We start from the raw sequence: 20,177 nt of genomic DNA, 5'->3' as shown, positions 1-20,177 counted from the left end.
AGGGCGGGGCTACGTGCGCAGGCGCAGAGAGGTATGCTGTAGCGCCGCTGGCCGAGGGGCTTTCCGCCTCGCTCTTTTTCCCTTCTCACCATCTTTCGGTTCGGGAGGTGCTCTGTCGTTCTGTGGGTTGGGTCCGATTGACACGCCTAGAGGCCCCCCCTCTCCAAGCGGCGGCGGTGGAGAGGAGCAGCCGCCGTCGCCGCGTCGCTCCCAAAATGTCGCAGACAGCCATGTCCGAGACCTACGGTAGGGAGGGGCTGGCCCGGGGTGGGTCTCGGCATTGGGCTCTAGGGGAAGGAGTGAGGGGGCTGGAGCGGGGTGTCTACAGAGAGGGAGGGGCGGCTGGGATCCCCCCATGCCTCCGTGATTTGCCGGAGAAATTCAGCCACCACCTGTGCCCTGGCAGAGTGGGTGATGTTCCCTCTCGCCCCCTCGCCCATGTGGCTAATGAGTTGCCCACGTCTCATAGAGAAGAGGGCTGCCTCTCTGCCCTGACTCTCCCGCAGCCTCGCTTCTGAGGGGTGTTTGGGGTGTTGTAACAAATCAAATAGGAATGAAGAAGCCGATAAGGTGATGTTGTTATACTGGCCCTTCCTGGATTTTAGCTGTGTCACTGGGCTCTTTAAAAAGAAAGGGGTGCGGGGCGGGGAAGGGCGTAGATGATAAGCCTTGTAATATGCTTCCTGACTTAATTAATGCCCTTTAAAACACTCCAGGTATATTATCTTGAAGATCTTCCCAACAGCCGTGTAGAGTCTTTTCTCTGGTTGGTAGATGTAGGGCTGCAGCTAAGATAGATAATGACCTTTGCATTGGGGGAAGTCACACTTCTGGAAGAAATTTCCTCTTTATGGGTAGCTGTAATAAAATGGGATATATTTGGAAGCATCAAGTAGTGCTTTCAAACGAAACACGTATTATGTTCTCAGATCTTAGTGTTTGGAGGCCTGATCCTTTATGGCAAATCTTGACCAATGCACTAAAGCGGTGTTTGCTTTTTTGTGGGTGTGGGGACTAGACTTGTTCTGCACCAGGGGTGTAACTACTATTAGGCAAGGGGAGGCGGCTGCCTGGGGGCCCCCACGCCTCGAGGGCCCCCCCAGAGGCAAGTCACATGACTATATATTGTGAAGTGTGTGTGTGTATCACCGAGGGGCCCATTTTAAAATTATGTCTCTGGGCCCACTCCAACCTTTTTACGCCCCTGCTCTGCACCTCAGGCTCCCACCCCCTGTCAAATTATCTTTTCTATGTTGCCATTTCATCACAGTTCTCAACTTTTCTTGGTGCTGGGCATGATCAGCTCACACATCACCACATACTATCAGCTTTGTATTTATTATGTGAGGTAGGAAATGACTTCATCTGTTGTAAATGCAAAGTGACTCTTTGGTATAAGGTAAACATTCTAGAAAAATTGAGAGCATCTACTCAAAGTCATCTAGGGCCAAATGAAGAATTATGCATGTTTATAAAGGAGCAAATAATTTCCATATCTCATAACATAACCAGCTGGCATTTGTTGCAATAGTCTCATTTTATAAGATTTGAAAATTAATAATACTATTCATTAATAATAATAAAGGGGGAGAGTAACTGGCCCTATCCACAGTACTTCCAGTGACTGTTGCTGGTGTCTATCTTATGTTTCTTTTTAGAATGTGAGCCCTTTGGGGACAGGGTTCCATCTTATTTATTTGTTTGTTATTTCTCTGTGTAAACTGCCCTGAGCCATTTTTGGAAGGGCGGTATAGAAATCGAATAATAATAATAATAATAGTTGTATGAAGTGTGTGCTTTTTTAAGTGCTGGCTGGTGATAATCTTATTCAAGGTTACATAGGAAATTGCCATATACTGAGTCAGACCATTGGTCCATCTAGCTCAGTATTGTCTTCACAGACTGGCAGCGGCTTCTCCAAGGTTGCAGGCTGGAATCTCTCTCGGCCCTATCTTGGAGAAGCCAGGGAGGGAACTTGAAACCTTCTGCTCTTCCTAGAGCGGCTTCATCCCCTGAGGGGAATATCTTCCAGTGCTCGCACTTCTAGTCTCCCATTCAGATGCAACCAGGGCAGACCCTGCTTAGCTATGGGGACAAGTCATGCTTGCTACCACAAGACCAGCTGTCCTCTCCATGGTTAGTTAATGATAATGCTAGGTGTTGCTTGAATTTCAAGTGCCATAGATAATGGGGTTGCTTCTGAAACGTTTACAAGAAATAATTCTACAAATGTGTATAATAAACATAAGAGTAATTGAGTAATTGAAAGAGAGTGCTGTAAAGATGTAGTTCAGGTTTTATCTGTAAGGATACCATGGTCAATTCTGAGCTAACTACCACATGTTGTAGGATGTTTTCACTCACCATAATGAGTGCAGGCAACAGTAAAGCTCTGTCTTTACTCTTCAGACTTGCATATTTTAATCCTCCCAGAAGTAGGATCCTAGTTATACAAAGAATATCTATGACTTCAGTAAGAGTGCTTACTGTACTCTTCTGCTACATACATTAACTAAAATTCCTGGTAAGTACTTCATAGGAGGACTTCTTGTTTTCTTGCAGCTGCTAGGACTCAGTCATAACCCTATTCATGCATTTTGAGAATGGTAGATGCAACCGCTCCTAAGCGTCCTCTCTGGCCTGCTTTAAAGACAGCCCCATGGTATTCAGATGAACTACAGGAACTGAAGCAGCAAGGTAGACGACTGGAACGCAAGTGGAGGAAGACTTGGCGCAAGTCTGATCAGGCACAACACAGAGCACATTTGAAGATCTATGCTCTGGCAGTGTGGGCAGCAAAGAAACAGTTCTCTTCTGCCTGCATTGCTTCTGCAAATTCATGTCCAGCTGAGATGTCTAGAGTTTTGAGGGGGGTAGTATGTACCCCTCCCCCTTGAATTTAAACTTGGAATGTGGATAAAATCTCTCTGATTCAAGCCGAGCTGGATTCCACAGCTACTGCAGAGTCTACTGTGGAGGTGTCCATCAACTCCTCTTATGGGATTAGGATAGATCATTTTCAGTTTGTGATTCCTGAGGAAGTGGACAAACTGCTTCAGACCTGTTCTCTTGGCTCTTGACCAATTTGGCTTATCTCATCTGGTAATTATTTTATCAGAGAAGGTCTGGTAAATATTATAAATGCTTCTCTGAGGGAGGGCACAATGCCTCCTTGTCTTAAGGAGGCTATTATCAGACCACTTTTGAAGAAACCCACATTGGATCCCTCAGAGTTAGCCAATTACAGACCTGTTTCCAATTTTCCATGGTTGGGCAGTGTGATTGAACGGGTGGTGGCCTCTCAGCTCCAGGCAGTTTTGGATGATGCAGATTATCTAGACCCATTTTAAACTGGTTTCCGTGTGGGCTATGGGGTTGAGACTGCCTTCGTTGTCCTGATGGATGATCTCCAACTGGTTATTGACAGAAAGAGTGTGACTCTGCTGATCTTTTTGGATCTTTCTGTGGCTTTTGATACCATCGAACATGGTATCCTTCTGGACCACCTGAGGAAGGTGGGATTGGGTGGCACTGTTATACAGTGGTTCCGTTCCTACCTCTCTGGTAGATTCCAGATCGTGTCGCTTGGAGACTGCTGTTCTGCAAAGCAAGAACTAAAGTGTGGAGTTCCACAAGGCTCTGCTCCATACTGTCTCCAATGCTCTTTAACATCTACATGAAACCACTGGGAGAGATTATCAGGAGGTTTGCTGCTGGGTGTTATCAATATGCTGATGACACCCAGATTTATTTATCCATGTCAACCTCATCAGGAAATGGCATATCTTCTCTAAATGCCTGCTTAGAGACAGTAATGGACTGGATTAGTCATAACAAATTGAAGTTGAATCCAAATAAGGCGGAATTACTGACTGTGGGGGGTTGGGCCCCAGAGATGGTTTAGATCTGCCTGTTCTGGATAGAGTTACACTCCCCTTGAAAGATCAGGTACATAGCTTGGAAGTGATCCTGGACCCAAAGCTCTCCCTGGTTTCTCAGGTTGAGGCAGTGGCCAGGAGCGCTTTGTATCAGCTTCGGTTGATACAACAGCTACGTCCATTTCTGGAGGCAAATGACCTTAAAACAGTGGTATATATGCTGGTAACCTCCAGGCTTGACTACTGTAATGCACTCTACGTGGGGCTGCCTTTGTACATAGTCCGGAAACTACAATGGTATAGAATGTGACAGCCAGATTGGTCTCTGGGACAACTCGAAGGGACCACATGACACCAGTTTTAAGGGAACTGCATTGGCTGCTCATATGTTTCCGGGTGAAATACAAAGTGCTGGTTATTACCTATAAAGCCCTTAACAGCTTGGGTCTAGACTATTTACGAGAGCACCTCCTTTGTCATGAACCCTGCTGGTTATGATCTTCTGGAGAGGTCTGATTACAGTTGCTACCGGCTCATTTGGTGGCAACCCAGGACCGGGCTTTCTCTATGGCTGCCTCAAGGCTTTGGAATATGCTCCCTGCTGAAATAAGAGCATCTCCTTAATTGTTTTATGCTACTGTTTTAATTGTTTTGTGTATTTTAAGCTGTGCTGATTTTTAAATATTAAATTTTGTACACTGCTTAGAGATATACATATCAGATGGTATAAAAATATGACAAATGAATTTTGTTCAGTGTATGTACAATCTGTGTACAGTATATGCAAATACAGTTGTGCACAGGTATTGTACAGCAGTATACTTCCTATATGTACCTGTATTTGAGAGGGTCTGTTCCCAGGTTCACTTTTTAAATGAACACATACAGTCATTCACACAGAAACATGTGCATGTGTACAGACACTTCAACACATGAACAATGATGTCTGAATAGGGCTCATGTTCTTATTTGTTTTGGCTTAATATAGTTGGGTCAAATCACTTTTTTGTAATATACTGAATCATAATTAATTGGCAGGTTCTCATAACATTCACTGTACACTAAATGATTTGAAAACCTAGTTTCAGGAGGAAAGCTAGGGCATCATAAAAGGGCTGGCAGAGCTTAAGACAAAAGACTGTTGGAAGTGTTTGGTCCATTATCTTCCTCCTTCATTTGGAATATATCAAACACTTATCTATCTCTTGTTTTCTCTGCTGCATATTCCTGGGTTTCATCTTGATTGACTGATTAGGTGCCGTCAAGTCGGTAACTCTTAATGACCACATAGATAGATTCTCTCCAGGATGATTTGTCTTCAACTTGGCCTTTAAGGTCTTTCAGTGGTTCATTCATGGCTCTTCTAATCAAGTCCATCCACCTAGCTGCTGGTTGTCCTCTTCTCTTTCCTTCAACTTTCCCCAGCATTATGGACTTCTCAAGGGAGCTGGGTTTTTGCATAATGTGTCCAAAATATGATAGTTTGAGCCTACAGGTAGTCCTTTGTACCTCAAGTGAAAATTCTGGATTGATTTGTTCTATGATCCATTTGTTTGTATTCCTGGCTGACCATGGTATCCTCACAAGTCTTCTCCAGCACCAAAGTTCAAAAGCATCAATGCTTTTTCTATCTTGCTTCTTCAAAGTCCAGCTTTCGCATCCATAGAGTGTCACAGGGAAAAACCATAGTCCAAACTATTCTAATCTTTGTAGGTGTAGACACGTCACGGCATCTAAATATCCTTTCCAAGGCCTTCATTGCAACCCTACCAAGTGCTAGTCTGTGGCGTATTTCTTGACTGCTGGATCCTTTACTGTTTCATCTTGCAACTTGTGAATCTTATCCTCAACTGTCCAGAATGTTTTGTGTTTTTTAGAATTTTTCTCTAACTTTCCTTGTGCAATTACTAAATTGCTTTTTTCTCTTCTGTCTTTTGTTCATGGTGATTGTGTATGTTCCTCTTTATATTATCTTGACGAAAAAACAAACACTGCATGTTTGAGAAAGCATTTAAGATAAATTAAGAAATATATCAGTGAATATAGTAGCATAGTGGTTCCCTACCTTTTCTTGTATATGGACCACTAGGTCATCATTGAAAACATTTGCAGACCACCACATAAGCAAGCTGTTTAAAACATTTTTAACATAGCCTATGGCTGATAGGAGTCAAACTTCTATATCAAAGGGTATTAAAAATGCAGCTGTTTATAATTCATTATGCTCACTCACAAGCATATTGCACTCATCACAGTACATTTACCTGCAGTAGGCCTACAAGTGGGGAAAGGATAACATTTACCTAATGGAAAGACTGAAAATGAAAGTACTTTTGCCCAGTTCTCCCCGCGCCCCCCCCCAAAAAAAAATTGCTCCTGCGAGTTGGGGGACCATCCAGAGCAGGATGGCATGTGGCACAGAAGGGTTACATAAGAGACACACAAGGTTACATTATTATTATTATACTAGTATTTTTAAGCCCGTTATGATAACGGGCGCTAGCTTTCTATCCCGTCTTTTCTGTCTCTCTCTCTCTCTTTCTGTCTCTTCCCCCCCTCTTGTCCCCTCTCTCTTTTTGTTTTTTGTTTTGTTGTTGTTCTCTGTTTTTGTTCTTCCTTATTTTGCTTTTACTTTTTTTTTGGGGGGGGGGTGGATGAATAACGGCCAAAATGGCCCATGAGAAGGTGGCCGCCCCCGCCTATCGCCCTCCCGCGCACCCAGCTGCCAGAGCCCACCTTACCCGCTCCAGCCCGAAGGAGAAGAGAGTAACTCGGAAACAGAGCTATTCTCTGTGTTAAGCTGCTGCCTATACTGTCGCAATGGACGCAATAGGCGTCCTTTGCGTCCATAGCGGCAGTTTGAGCAGTGACTTAGCACAGAGAGGAGCTCTGCTCGTGAGCTCCTCTCTTTTCCCTCGGGCTGGAGCGGGTAAGGTGGTCTTCAACAGCTGGGAGGGCGATAGGCGGGGGCAGCGACCTTCTCATGGGCCATTTTGGCCCTTAATCTTTTTGGGGGGGGAGCGGGGAAGGTGATTTTGGGCAGCTGGGAGGGCGGGTGAGCAGGCGGCGGCGACGGCTGTGAGCGGGCGGGGGCCTCGTTGGCGGCTTCGCTGCCACCTCGCCCAGCTTCCCTGTCCCCCGTCTCGGTCTTCCCCCGCCGCCATTGCCCTCGCCTTTTTCAGGGTGGCCGCTTCTGGTTGCCTCGGCCTCCTCTCGCCGTGCCGCAGCTCATGGCTGAGGCGGCGGCGGAGCCGCCGCCTCGGCCACTTTCCCCCGCCGCCACACACCGGCTAATGGCCGCCCGTGGCTGTGGGACACTGGTGTCTGAGGTCCTGTGTCCCTTGGGCTCTTCTGGGCCTGCGCTTCGTGCAGGCCCAGAACAGCCCAGGGAGGCAGGGACGCAGATCCCCAACGTTCCAAAGCCACGGCCACTCACTTAGCCTTTTATTATATAGGATTATCTTTATTTTTCCCCTGTGGACCATCTGCAGTACCCTCACAGTCCACCAGTGGTCCATGGACCATGGGTTGGGAACCACTGTAGTACAGGTTGAGTATCCCTTATCCGGACTGCTTGGGACCAGAAGTGTTCCGGATTTTGGATTTTTCCGGATTTTGGAATATTTGCATAATGAGATATCTTGGGCATAGAATTCAAGTCTAAACACGAAAGTTTACTGTATTTTTTTTTTAGGTTTTATTTAAAGTATAAAAACAAATAAGCATTGAATTTACAATAACTAGAGGCCTTTTTGACATTTTCGACATTACCCTGTACTGTACCTTTACCAAACAGGGCAGGCACCCTGCAGAGGTTATAAACCCTCCGTTATAAACCCTAACCCTTTACCAAACAGGGCAGGCACCAGCAGAGCACCAATGGGCAGGGAGTGGAGGAGGGGGGCTTTCCCTTTCCCTCTAGTGCCAAAGCGAGAACATCAAAAACATTAAAACGCTTCACAATAAAAACAGAGCCACAACTAGAGAGAATTATGGACAGAACCCCTGTCGCGAACAGCCTTCTGAAATAAGTAAGTTTTGACTGCATGTTTAAAAACAGCAAAATTTGGAATCTGCGAGCAAGTGAGCTGAGGCGTGTTTTTTTTTGTTTTTGTTATGGCGTGGTGTCCGGATTTTGGAGCATTCCAGATTTTGGATGTCCGAATAAGGGATACTCAACCTGTAGCACATTCTGTTTTCAGATGCCACTCTTGTTTGCACCTTAATGGGATGTGTGTAATTAACTCAAGGGGCTTTAAAATTTAAATTCATTGCAAAGCTTAATTCTGACATTAAGGCAATTATTAGATTGTCCTCAGTGTGAAGTATTTTTGTGAATTACTAATTAGCAACATTTTATACATTCCAAATACAGTTTAGAACTGTAATGATTCTATTTTATTGTTCTAACTTATTAAAAAAACTGGAGAGTGGATGAAAATCCTGAACTGAGCAATTTTAATGCAATTATTGTAATCCTGGATGCATGTAGTATTAGCGTATTGGTAGTTAAGTGTCTCACTGTATATCTGTGTTACAAGGCTCTTGCTTTCAGACAGACAAAATCCCTTAATGTTTCAAGATTGGCTATAACAGTGACTGTGACTCTTCTATTGGCTGTGTGCCCCCCCCCCCCCCCCCAGTCATCACTAGCAGTAACAAACTTCACAAGGGTGAGGGACCAAACAGAGCTCAAAGCTTCTTTGTCAGTGGTGAAGAAAGAGAAAATAAGCCCTACAGTGAAGTGCCTTTTCAAAGCTTTGGGGTTTTTTTTTTCCCCTCGTTTTTTCCTTCTGGGAGGAGAAGCTGAGAGCAAACTGAAGAAATAACTAGCATATAAATTACTTTAATTTCACTGTTCAGGAAGTAAAACACACAGCATGTTTCCCTAGGAGATTTTGAATGGAAGCTGCTTTTAGGCTAACATAAGTCTATGGTATTTTGTAACACTATGGTGATTTTTCTTTCGTCGTGCAGGGAAGACATCTGCATTTTCTAAAACTCTTGAGTGTGTTGGCAAAGTTTAGAAGAGGTTGAAGAGGTGGCTTGATAATTGCAATTGATAATTGGCTGACATCATGATGAAATTACTCAAGAGTTGCTTTAAAGGACTATTACATTTCAGTAGGACTTCCTCTAGTAAATTTAGTCAGGGTGTCAGCCAGTGAATTTAAATGAAGTATCTATAAACAGGAAGCCACAAGCTAATTTATTTTATATATTACATTTATATTCTGCTCTTTCTCCAAGGAGCTAAGAGAAAGTGACTAGTCTAAGGTCACCTATGAGGTTTATGACTGATCAGGAAGTTGAACTTTCTCATCAAGCACTCTTAACATTACACACACTGGTGCTCGTGTTTGCTATGGAGTTGCCCCTTGCACATATTTATTTGTTTCCAGTCATTTACTGACTGTAGTAGCACTCTTGGGGGTTACTGAATAAATGGAAATTGACATGTTTATGCCACATTGGGTGATCTGTGAAGTTGTTGATGTTGTATGTGGCCATCAGAGAGTATTTGTGTGTGGGGAAGTTCCCATTATGCATCTTTGAAGAACTGGCAGCAAAACAGGTATGCTAGATTGTTGGTTTAATGGAAGAGTATTTTTTTCTCTATGGTAAGAGAATGAGCTTCCAAGGAAATGGAATGAGAAAATAGTTCCGGTGGTGCTTCTGAACAGAGGTCATACTCAACAGTTATATGGAAAACAGTTTTTTAACTTTAAAGGTAAAGTATCCCGTTGAGTGTGCCTTTGTTGACTCCTGGTGACCAAAGAGCCCTGTGGTTGTCTTTGGTAGACTACAGGAGGGGTTTACCCTTGCCATCTCCCGTGCCTCTCCACATCTTCCTATATCACTGCTCCCCAATATAGGTGTTTCCCATAGTCTGGGAAAGTACCAGCAGGGATTCAAACTGGCAACCTCTGGCTTGCTAGTCATTTCTCCGCTGCCGTGCTGAGCAAATCTTGAATGTTGGTTTCAACTATAAAAGAGTAAAAAAAGCATTTGGCAGGTGTCTTTAAAGTAGTTATTTTTGTTAGAACAGGAACAGGAAGCACTTGGTTCACACCTGGAGTTAAACAGCCTGAATCTTATCAATCTCCAAAAGCATCTTTCCAGCTGCCAGCTTTAGTGCAGGAGGAAGTGGTAGGATGAGAGTAGTCAAAGCAGAAATAAACATTTTCAGGCATAATTCAGAGTAAAGCTGGGACCATTCATATCCCTGTATTTATGAAGTTTGGCTATCATTCCTTAGACCATTGGCCTTTTATGTGTGTCTCCTTTTGTTGTGGTTTTTTTTTTTTTTTTTTTGGTCTGGTCGATGACTGAAATAAAGATTCCATTCCATTTAGGCAATCCCCGCTTACAAATGGATTGTGTCCCAAAAGTTAGTTTTGTAAATTTCCAAGAGGGACAACTGTTTTGTATATGTGGTTGGCATTTGTAAGTTGGGTACTTCATTAATAAGTTATGGAGCTTTGCTTGTAAATACAGGACTGCCTGTATTGCCTCCTCCCACCCCCCCATCCTTTCCTAATCATAGCCTCACTAAAAACCCCTTTTTAATCAGAAGCCTATTTGTGATATTCCTCTGTTTTGATGCATAGGTTAGTCTTTGGTTAAAAGATCCAAGACCCATCAGTAGCACGCATGTTCACGTGTCATAATGGTGTTGTGATAAGCAAACACACATAACTCACTGGGTCCTTCGTCTCCCTGGCCACCCTTATTAGCCTACTTTCCAGTACGCTTATGAAATCACCCGGCATTCTGTGTCAACTTCGCAATGCCTGGACCATTATGAACCAAATTGGGTACAGTTGTAGGGACACCTCAACGGCATAGTTTGTGATGATGTCACCCACCCTAATTCCAGATGGCGGATGCGTAAATGTTTTGAGGTGCAAGTGGGCTTGCTTGTGAAACGCCTTACTGATTTGAACCACATTTCCTACAGCTGTAGGGACACCTCCGTGGTGTAGTTTGTAATGATGACATCCTCCCTGATCCAAGATGGCAGATGTGTGAACGTTTGAGGTGCAAGAGAGCTAACCTGGCAATTTTCAAAAAACACCTGAAAACCCATCTTTTCTCCCAAGCTTTCTCAGCTTCCTAATTTTTTTTAGGTTTTAATCTCTGGTTTATTTTTAAATTTTTAAATTGTTTTAAGTTTTTTGTATAAGTTTTAAACTTGTTTTATGCTATTGTTAACGACCCAGAGATGAAAGTTTGGAGCAGTGTACAAATTAGATAGATTGATAAACAAACTTGTGTTAATGGAATTGCTTTGGAACTAGCTAATCCAGTGCTGAGCATCTGCGACCCTAGTTCTCCCTGTCTCTCCTCCGCATCTTCATTCCCCCCTCCCTTCAGCCCCAGTCTGTTCTCCTTTCGCCCCCCTCCCAGTTCGTTTTCTCTTGCTGGGCAAGCAGCTGGTGCTTACCTTTCCTGCCCACCGGTGGGCGGATGATTTCCCTCACCAGCTGGCCTGGCTGGCACTTTCCATCCCCGGCCAGCCTGCCACTGCCATTTTCTCACCTCGTCTCCATCACTATCCAAGCAGCTGCTTGCAAACTCTCGCGAGAGCTGCCACACATGGGATTAGCAACGGGTACGTTTAAGAGAATTAGATAGATAGATAGATGCTGGCACGATGTCCCAAGACTACTTTTGGACTTGTGTGGGGAATTAGCAAGACTAGAGTAAACAGTCTGTTACAGTGAGACAGTGAACAGTTGGAAGAGGAGAGTGGCGGGGAGAGAGAGAGAGAGATTTACTATGTGCTGGCTGTGTAGTAAAGTTTGGAGACATTGAAATGCTTACAGCTCTAATATGATTTGATTAATCTTCCGGGTCGTGGAGATGATTTTTATTTAAACTATTTGCTCACTAATCCTAATTCAGATATTGTTCATATTCTGGCCAAAGATTGTTATATAATATGCCAAATGCATATAAATGTAGTCTGATTTTATATTATTATTATTTTCTTATTTGTTTTATATTGTTGTATTGCTGGTCTACGACCGAAATAAAGTTTTACTTATTTACTTACTCTAATATGGTGATCTTTTGCCCAGTTCTCCATTGTAGAACTGGAAAAGGTTCAGAAGAAGGCAACCAAAATGATCAGGAGCCTAGAGCACCTTCCTTATGAGGCGAGACTTCAGCATCTGGGGCTTTTTAGTTTAGGGGGAAAGACAACTAAGGGCAGACATGACCATTGTCTGAAGAGAGTGGATAGAGATTTTTCTCCCTCTCTCTCAACACTAGAGCCAAGCATCATCCCATGTAATTGAGGGCCAGAAAATCTGGGGTGGATGAAAGGAAGTACTTTTTCATACATCATATAATCTATAGAATTCTCTTCCATGGAATGTGGTGATGGCCACCAGCTTAGATGGCTTTAAGCAGGGCTTAGACAAATTCATGGAGGACAGCTATCGGTTCTGTCAGTGGCTACTAGTCTTGATAGCTACAGGCTACCTCCAGGCTCAGAGGCTGGATGCCTCTAAATACCAGTTGTAGGGGACCAACAGCAGATGGGGCATGCCTTCACCTATTGCCTGTGAGCTCCTTTGCATCTGGTGGGCCACTGTGTGGAATAGGATGCTGGACTAGATAAGCTTTGGGCCTGAACCAGCAGGGCTGTTCTTAATATCCTAGGCTCAGTGCCATGGTTGAATCTAGGTCTCATGGCTCCCTGGCACCTGAGATTTGTCAAGCCCTAATATTATAATTAATTCAAGTTTTATATCAGATACCATAAGGATAGTGAGAAATGTAAAATCTATCTTCAAAACAATTGGGGCCCGGGGAGGAGGGTGACTTGGCATTTCCCTGGATTCCATCTGCCTAGAGCTGCCTGCTCAGGCCTATATAGGGTGCTGCTAGTGGCAGCGGGCCTGCTACTGGTGGGGTTGCCACCGAAGGGGTGACACCAAAGGGGGTCGTCGCTTTGGGGGAGCCACTTTGGAGGATAGTGAGGGCCAGGTCTCCTGGCCCAGGTATTTGTATGGGGTGGGGGGGCATTTAATAGTGGGGCTTCTGTTTTAATTAATCCTGGGTAAGATAGTTTTAGAATGTGTCTGGGCTTACCTGGAGATGGGGAGACAGGGCGTGTCCACTGACTGTGGGGCAGCAATTCCGGTGGTGGTTAACAGAGGAAGTCACGTTGGCAGGTCAGCAGGCTGTTACAGGGGAAGGGGACTTGGAAATCTAATAGCTGTTTCCCCTTCCGGCTGTCCTGCCAGCTCTTTGACCTTGGGGAGCGGTGCCTACCACCCTTGGAACCTCACCTTGCTCCTCTGTAATGCCAGGTCGATCCAGAACAAATCAGAAACCATCTATGATTTGATTCTGGATGAAGATGCCAACCTGGTATGTATTACAGAGACCTGTCTGGGGGAGGCTGGGTGTCCAGTGTGGTCCTAGCTTCTCCCTCTAGGGTACTCTGTTGAGGAGCGGGTGAGGGACCGTGGGTGGGGAGGTGGAGTGGCTGTGGTCTATAAGAATAACCTTTCTGTTACCAGGATCCCTGTTAGAGTGTCGGACCATATTGAATGTGCGTACTTAAGTCTGGGGACCAGGGATAGACTGGGCCTTCTATTGGTGTACTGATCGCTCCGCTGGTCAACAGTCCCTAACTGAGCTGATGGACTTGGTCTTAGACTTGGTGTTAGAGTCCCCCATGCTTGTGGTGCTGGGGGACTTCAATGTTCACTTTGGGACCAATTTGTCCGGGGTGGCTCAGGAGTTCATAGCAGCCATGACAACTATGGGCCTATCTCAAGTGGTCTTGGGCCGACACACATTGCTGGTCACACGCTTGATTTGGTCTTTCACTCTGATCAGGGTGGTGTTCGTAGGTGGGGAATCCTGTGATTTCCCCATTGTCATGGACGGACCACCATCTGGTTAAGTTTGGACTCACAATCACTTCCCACCTTCGCGGGGTGAGGGACCTCTTAGGATGGTCCACCCGAGAAGGTTATTGGATCCAGTAGGATTTCAAGAAGCCTTGGGGGGATTTAGTGTTGGCTCTGCCAGTGATCCTGTTGATTCCTTGGTGGAGAATTGGAACAGCAAACTCACTGGAGCGATTGCTCCTAAGCGTCCTCTCCAACCCACTTCCAAATTGGCCCCTTGGTATACAGAAGAACTACGGGGGCTGAAGCGGCGAGATAGACGACTGGAGTGCAAGTGGAGAAAAACTCGGCTTGAATCTGACAGATTGCAACATAGAGCTCATTTGAAGACCTATGCTCAGGCGATATGTGTGGCAAAGAAGCAATTCTTTTCTGCCCGTATTGCATCCGCAAGTTCACATCCGGCAGAGTTGTTCAGGGTTGTGAGAGGGCTAATATGTGCCCCTCCTCCATTGAATGAGAATCTGGAACCATCGATTACCCACTGTGATGTGTTTAATGAATTCTTTGTGGGGGAAATCTCTCGTATTCGGGCCGACTTAAACTCCATCTCCACCATTTCTTCAGTGTCTGATGTGGAGGTTTCCAGTGCCTCCTCTTGTGTGATTAGGTTGGATCAGTTCCAATCTGTGACTCCTGAGGATGTGGACAAGCTGATTGGAACCTGTTCTCTTGACACTTGCCTGACATGGCTTATATTATCTGGCAAGGGGGTTGTTGTAGAAGGCCTGGTAGAGATTATAAATGCATCGCTGAGATAAGGTAGGATGCCTCCTTCTCTTAAGGAGGCAATTATTAGACCGCTTCTGAAGAATCCTACCTAGGATTCCTCAGAATTGAGCAACTACAGGCCTGTCTCCAACCTTCTGTGGCTGGGCAAGGTAACTGAGAGGGTGGTGGCCTCCCAGCTCCAGACAGTCTTGGAGGAAACTGATTATCTTGACCCATTTCAAACTGGCTTTCGGGCTAGCTATGAGGTGGAGACTGCCTTGGCCAGCCTGATAGATGATCCCCAATTGGGAATGGACAGAGGAAGTGTGACTCTGTTGGTCCTTTTGGACCTCTCAGTGGCTTTCGATACTATTGACCCTAGTATCCTTCTGGAGCATCTGAGGGCGTTGGCACTGCTTTGCAGTGGTTCCACTCCTACCTCTCGGTCAGGTTCCAGATGATGTCCCTTGGAGACTGCTGTTCTTCAAAATCTGAACCTTTGTATGGTGTCCCTCAGGGCTCCGTATTGTCTCCAGTGTTGTTTAACATCTACATGAAACCCCTGGGAGAGATCATCAGGGGATTTGGTGCAGGGTGTTATCAGTATGCTGATGACACCCAAATCTATTTCTCCATGTCAGCAGCATCATGTCGGCATCATAACCTCCCTAAATGCCTGCCTGGAGTTTGTGATGGGTTGGATGAGGCATAACAAACTGAGACTGAATCCAGATAAGATGGGGGTACTCATTGTGCAGAGTCGGAACTCGAGAGACGATTTTGATCTGCCTGTTCTGGATGGGGTCACACTTCCCCAGAAGGAACAGGTACACAGTCTAGGGGTGCTTCTGGATCAGAGTCTCTCCCTGGTCGCCCAGGTTGAGATGGTGGCCAGAAGTGCCTTCTATCAGCTTCAGCTGATACGCCAGCTGCGTCCATTTCTTGAGATTAACGACCTCAAAACAGTGGTACATCTGCTGGTAACCTCCAGACTGGATTACTGCAATGCGCTGTATGTGGGGCTGCCCTTGTATGTAGTCCGGAAACTACAGTTGGTCCAGAATGTGGCAGCCAGATTGGTCTCTGGGTCATCTCGGAGAGCCCATATAACTCCTGTATTGAAGGAGCTACACTGGCTGCCGATATGTTTCTGGGCAGAATACAACGCATTGGTTATAACCTATAAAGCCCTAAACAGCTTGAGCCCTGGGTATTTAAGATAACATCTTCTTCGTCATGAACCCCGCCGCCCACTGAGATCATCTGGAGAGGTTCATCTGCATTTGCCACCGGCTCGTCTGGTGGCCACTCAAGGACAGGCCTTCTCTGCTGCTGCCGGCTTTGAAATGCGCTCCCTAGTGAAATAAGAGCCTCCCCATCTGACATCTTTTTAAAAGTCTTTAAAGATGCATCTGTTCACCCAGGCTTTTAACTAATATTGTTTTAATGGTTTTAATGCTGTTTTAAAATATTGTTTAAAGAATTTTAAATTGTTGTAGTGTGTTAAACTTTTTGTTTTTGTTTTAACTAATGTTTTACTTTCTGTTTTTATTTTTTTGTAAACCACCCAGAGACGTAAGTTTTGGGCAGTATAGAAATATGTTAATTAAAGAAAGAAAGAAAGTTGGATTTTATGTTGGAATGAAGATAACATGCATGGAATACAAATAACCCTTGGTTCTGTTTCATTCTGTTCCTGAGCGAGCTAGGGAATGATAGCCAGACAACTTTTCTGTTCTCTGTGTCCTTGTCACTTGGTTTTATGAGAGAGAGAAATAGCACTAATATCATGGTTGAAGATACTAACTTGGTTTCTGTTATTTTTAGACTTCTTGTTTAAGTTTTTGGTCATTGGAAATGCTGGAAGTGGCAAATCCTGCTTGCTTCATCAATTTATTGAGAAGAAATGTAAGTATAAAAATTGGCACTTCCCCCCCTTAACATCTATAATCCTAGACCACAAAAATCTGTAAATGTTTGGGAACTGTAGAACTAGTGTACAATGTGGTACCAGTATATAATTCATAGTACAAAACTGGGTAAATGTACAAGGTGGTGTATAGTGGATTTATTTGATCTGATAGGTAGTGCATTTTATTTTGACCAGCATATTCACGAAAGAATATTTTGATGACTCTGAGTAAATGTTGAATTACAACTTGGTTATCAAATCAAGGTATAGTTTAAATAACTTCTGCTTTTGTATATGTTGTACTAAAACACTAATTGAGGCTTTCTCTATTCTAGTCAAAGATGATTCAAATCATACTATAGGAGTGGAATTTGGTTCAAAGATAATAAATGTAGGAGGCAAATATGTAAAATTGCAGATATGGGATACAGCTGGACAAGAGCGATTCAGGTATATTTTATTGTGATTCAGTGTCGTTTGATCGTATGCGAGAGGTTGACTGTAAATAAATGTTAAATTCCTAAGATTATGGCAATTATTTTCACTAGTACCATAGTCTCTAGCTGTCTTGTCACTATGCAAATATTTATACTCTGCTTTTAGCATTGTTAAAAAGTACAGTATCACATATCAAAAAAATAGTAAATAGCACCAATTAAAGCATCTGAAAAGACCCATACAATCAGCAGCAGCAGAAAAACATTGTTATTCAATTGAAAAATTCCTTCTGAAATAAACATTCTCACTTTGTATTTAAAGGAAGTGATTGATAGCCTGAATGATGTGTACACACAAGAGCCTTTTAGTTGGAGGTGCAACTCCTGATGGCTTCAACCCGTGGCACCAGCAACCCTACTGACCACTAGGGATAGTGAGCAAGGGAATCCCCGCTCTGACTATGCCTTCTCTACTCCCCCTTTGTTAGACTGATAGATTTCATTCTCTCACCTGGAGAGACAGCTTCCTTCTTCTCCCTCTCCTCTTTTTGTATGTAGCTAGCAACAAGGCATGTAGGCCTTAATCTATCTCCCTGATGGATTTCCTAAAGAAACTACTTTATTTAGAACTTCTATATTAATTAGCAGTGCTCTCCTTACTTTTGCACTTCCGTTGCAGCTGGGGTAGAGAAATAAATCTCCCCTCCAAGCTCACTTAACAGTTTTGTGTGCCTAACAGGGGAGGTATAATTCTTGCTGATTCCCCCTTTCCCTTCGCAGCCATCTGTGCTTCCTGAAAATACAGTGAGGGAAATAAGTATTTGATCCCCTGCTGATTTTGTCCGTTTGCCCTCTGACACAGAAATGACCAGGCTATAATTGGAATGGTAGGTTTATTGTAGCTGTGAGAGACAGAATAACAACAAACAAACCCTCAAAAGCCCAGTGCCCAAAAGTCAGCGATGGATTTGCATTGTAGTGAGGGAAATAAGTATTCGATCCCTTCACAAAAGATGTCTTAGTACTTGGTGGCAAAACCCTTGTTGGCAATCACAGAGGTCAGACGTTTCTTGTAGTTGGCCACCAGGTTTGCACACAACCCAGGAGGGATGTTGTCCCACTCCTCTTTGCAGATCCTCTCCAAGTCAGAAAGGTTTGGAGGCTGATGTTTGGCAACCCAAACCTTCAGCTCCCTCCACAGATTTTCTATGGGATTAAGGTCTGGAGACTGGCTGGGCCACTCCAGGACCTTCATGTGCTTCTTCTTGAGCCACTCCTTTGTTGCCTTGGCTGTGTGTTTTGGGTCATTGTCATGCTGGAATACCCATCCACGACCCATTCTCAATGCCCTGGCTGAGGGAAGGAGGTGCTCACCCAAGATCTGACAGTACATGGTCCCGTCCATCGTCCCTTCGATGTGGTGAAGGTGTCCTGTCCCCTTAGCAGAAAAACACCCCCAAAGCATAATGTGTCCATGTTTGACGGTGGGGATGGTGTTCTTGGGCTGATAGGCAGCATTCCTCCTCCTCCACACACGGCGAGTTGATGCCAAAGAGCTCGATTTTGGTCTCATCTGACCACAACACTTTCGCCCAGTTCTCCTCTGGATCATTCAGATGTGCATTGGCAAACTGCAGACGGGCCTGTACATGTGCTGCCTTGAGCAGGGGGACCTTGCGGGCACTGCAAGATTTCAGTCCTTCACGGCGTAGTGTGTTACCAATTGTTTTCTTGGTGACTATGGTTCCAGCTGCCCTGAGATCATTGACAAGTCCCCCCCATGTAGTTCTGGGCTGCTTTGTCACCATTCTCATGATCATTGCAACTCCACGAGGTGAGATCTTGCATGGAGCCCCAGACCGAGGGAGATTGACAGTTGTTTTGTGTTTCTTCCATTTGCGAGTTATCGTGCCAGCTGTAGTCACCTTCTCACCAAGCTGCTTGGCAATAGTCTTGTAGCCCAGTCCAGCCTTGTGCAGGTCTACAACCTTGTCCCTGACATCCTTCGACAGCTCTTTGGTCTTAGGCATGGTGGTGAGTTTGGAAGCTGAGTGATTGCTTGCTTCTATGGACAGGTGTCTTTTATAGAGGTACTGTAACAAGCTGGGATTAGGAGCACTCCCTTACAGAGGGTGTTCCTCATCTCAGCTCGTTACCTGCATATAGTGAAAAGACACCTGGGAGCCTGAAATCTTGCTGGTTGATAGGGGATCGAATACTTATTTCCCTCACTACAATGCAAATCCATCGCTGACTTTTGGGCACTGGGCTTTTGAGGGTTTGTTTGTTGTTATTCTGTCTCTCACAGCTACAATAAACCTACCATTCCAATTATAGCCTGGTCATTTCTGTGTCAGAGGGCAAACAGACAAAATCAGCAGGGGATCAAATACTTATTTCCCTCACTGAATGTCCCTGCGGGTCCTTCCCAAAGGGAAAGTGGGGAATGGCAAAAACTGCCCCTCCCCCATTGTGCACAAGTTATTTTCATCTGTGTAAATGCTCTGGATATTGGCCAGTGAGAGGAGGAGCCAACCAGATCACTTTGAGAAGGGAGTTATGTAACTCTGGTGCTACCTACATGGTGGAGAACTATAACTGTGCAGATAAACTTAAAAGTATTGTAAGTTTCTTCTGGAGAGAATTGAGCAATGCACATGTTGCTTTTGAAACGGATGGGACTTAAAGTTGCTAAGTTTAACTGGATCATGCCCCTACCATCTTGTTTAGTTACCACTTTTTCAGTAGCTTCTGCACCATTTGTAATTGTAGACCTGGGTAGAATACAGTGTGTTGCCCTCTTGGTAGAATGACAAACACACTGGTATACATTTTCTCTCTCTACAGGTCTGTAACGCGGAGCTACTACAGAGGTGCTGCAGGTGCCTTACTGGTTTATGACATCACCAGGTAAAAGGAAAATAATAGCACTGTAATCTTAAGTACAGGCAAACTGTTGCTGGGGTAATGTAGCAGCCAAAAAATGAGCTAGTAATCAGGGAGTCCATTACTTCAGTTTTGCCTCAGCCATGAACTCACTAGGCCTTAGACAAACCACTCCCTCTATCCATCTACAATATGAGGATAATAATGCTTATTTTACAGAGTTGTAAGGATTACAACTTGAATACTCAAAGCACTCTACAAATCTGTTTTGTTCTACACCTAAACGCAACCTAGGGGGACAGGTTTGCTTACAGCTTTTCCCCCTTCTAGAGTTATCACACAACTCTACACAGTAAAAGCTTTCACATAGTGAGTTATAAAAGTGTGTTTCCAGCCCTGTTGCTTTTGAGGGTTTGGGCTA

At 44.5% G+C, this 20,177-nt stretch overlaps 1 protein-coding gene across 2 annotated transcripts in view; it reads left to right on the top strand.

Moving 5' to 3' along the window:
- The window catches only part of RAB4A (RAB4A, member RAS oncogene family), a 29,122-nt gene continuing 8,945 nt past the window's right edge, over positions 1-20,177 (top strand). The window contains exons 1-4 of one of the 2 annotated variants that reach the window (XM_053298527.1): positions 1-246; positions 16,349-16,429; positions 16,769-16,883; positions 19,718-19,780. In XM_053298527.1, coding sequence (XP_053154502.1) covers positions 216-246; positions 16,349-16,429; positions 16,769-16,883; positions 19,718-19,780 — 290 coding nt within the window. In that variant the 5' untranslated portion in view covers positions 1-215. The remainder of the gene's footprint in view (positions 247-16,348; positions 16,430-16,768; positions 16,884-19,717; positions 19,781-20,177) is intronic. The other variant, XM_053298517.1, reaches the window with a different exon arrangement.

This window comes from Hemicordylus capensis, chromosome 1 (genome assembly GCF_027244095.1).
Source record: "Hemicordylus capensis ecotype Gifberg chromosome 1, rHemCap1.1.pri, whole genome shotgun sequence".
Lineage (NCBI taxonomy): Eukaryota > Metazoa > Chordata > Lepidosauria > Squamata > Cordylidae > Hemicordylus > Hemicordylus capensis.
This window is presented reverse-complemented; position numbering and strand designations above follow the sequence as displayed.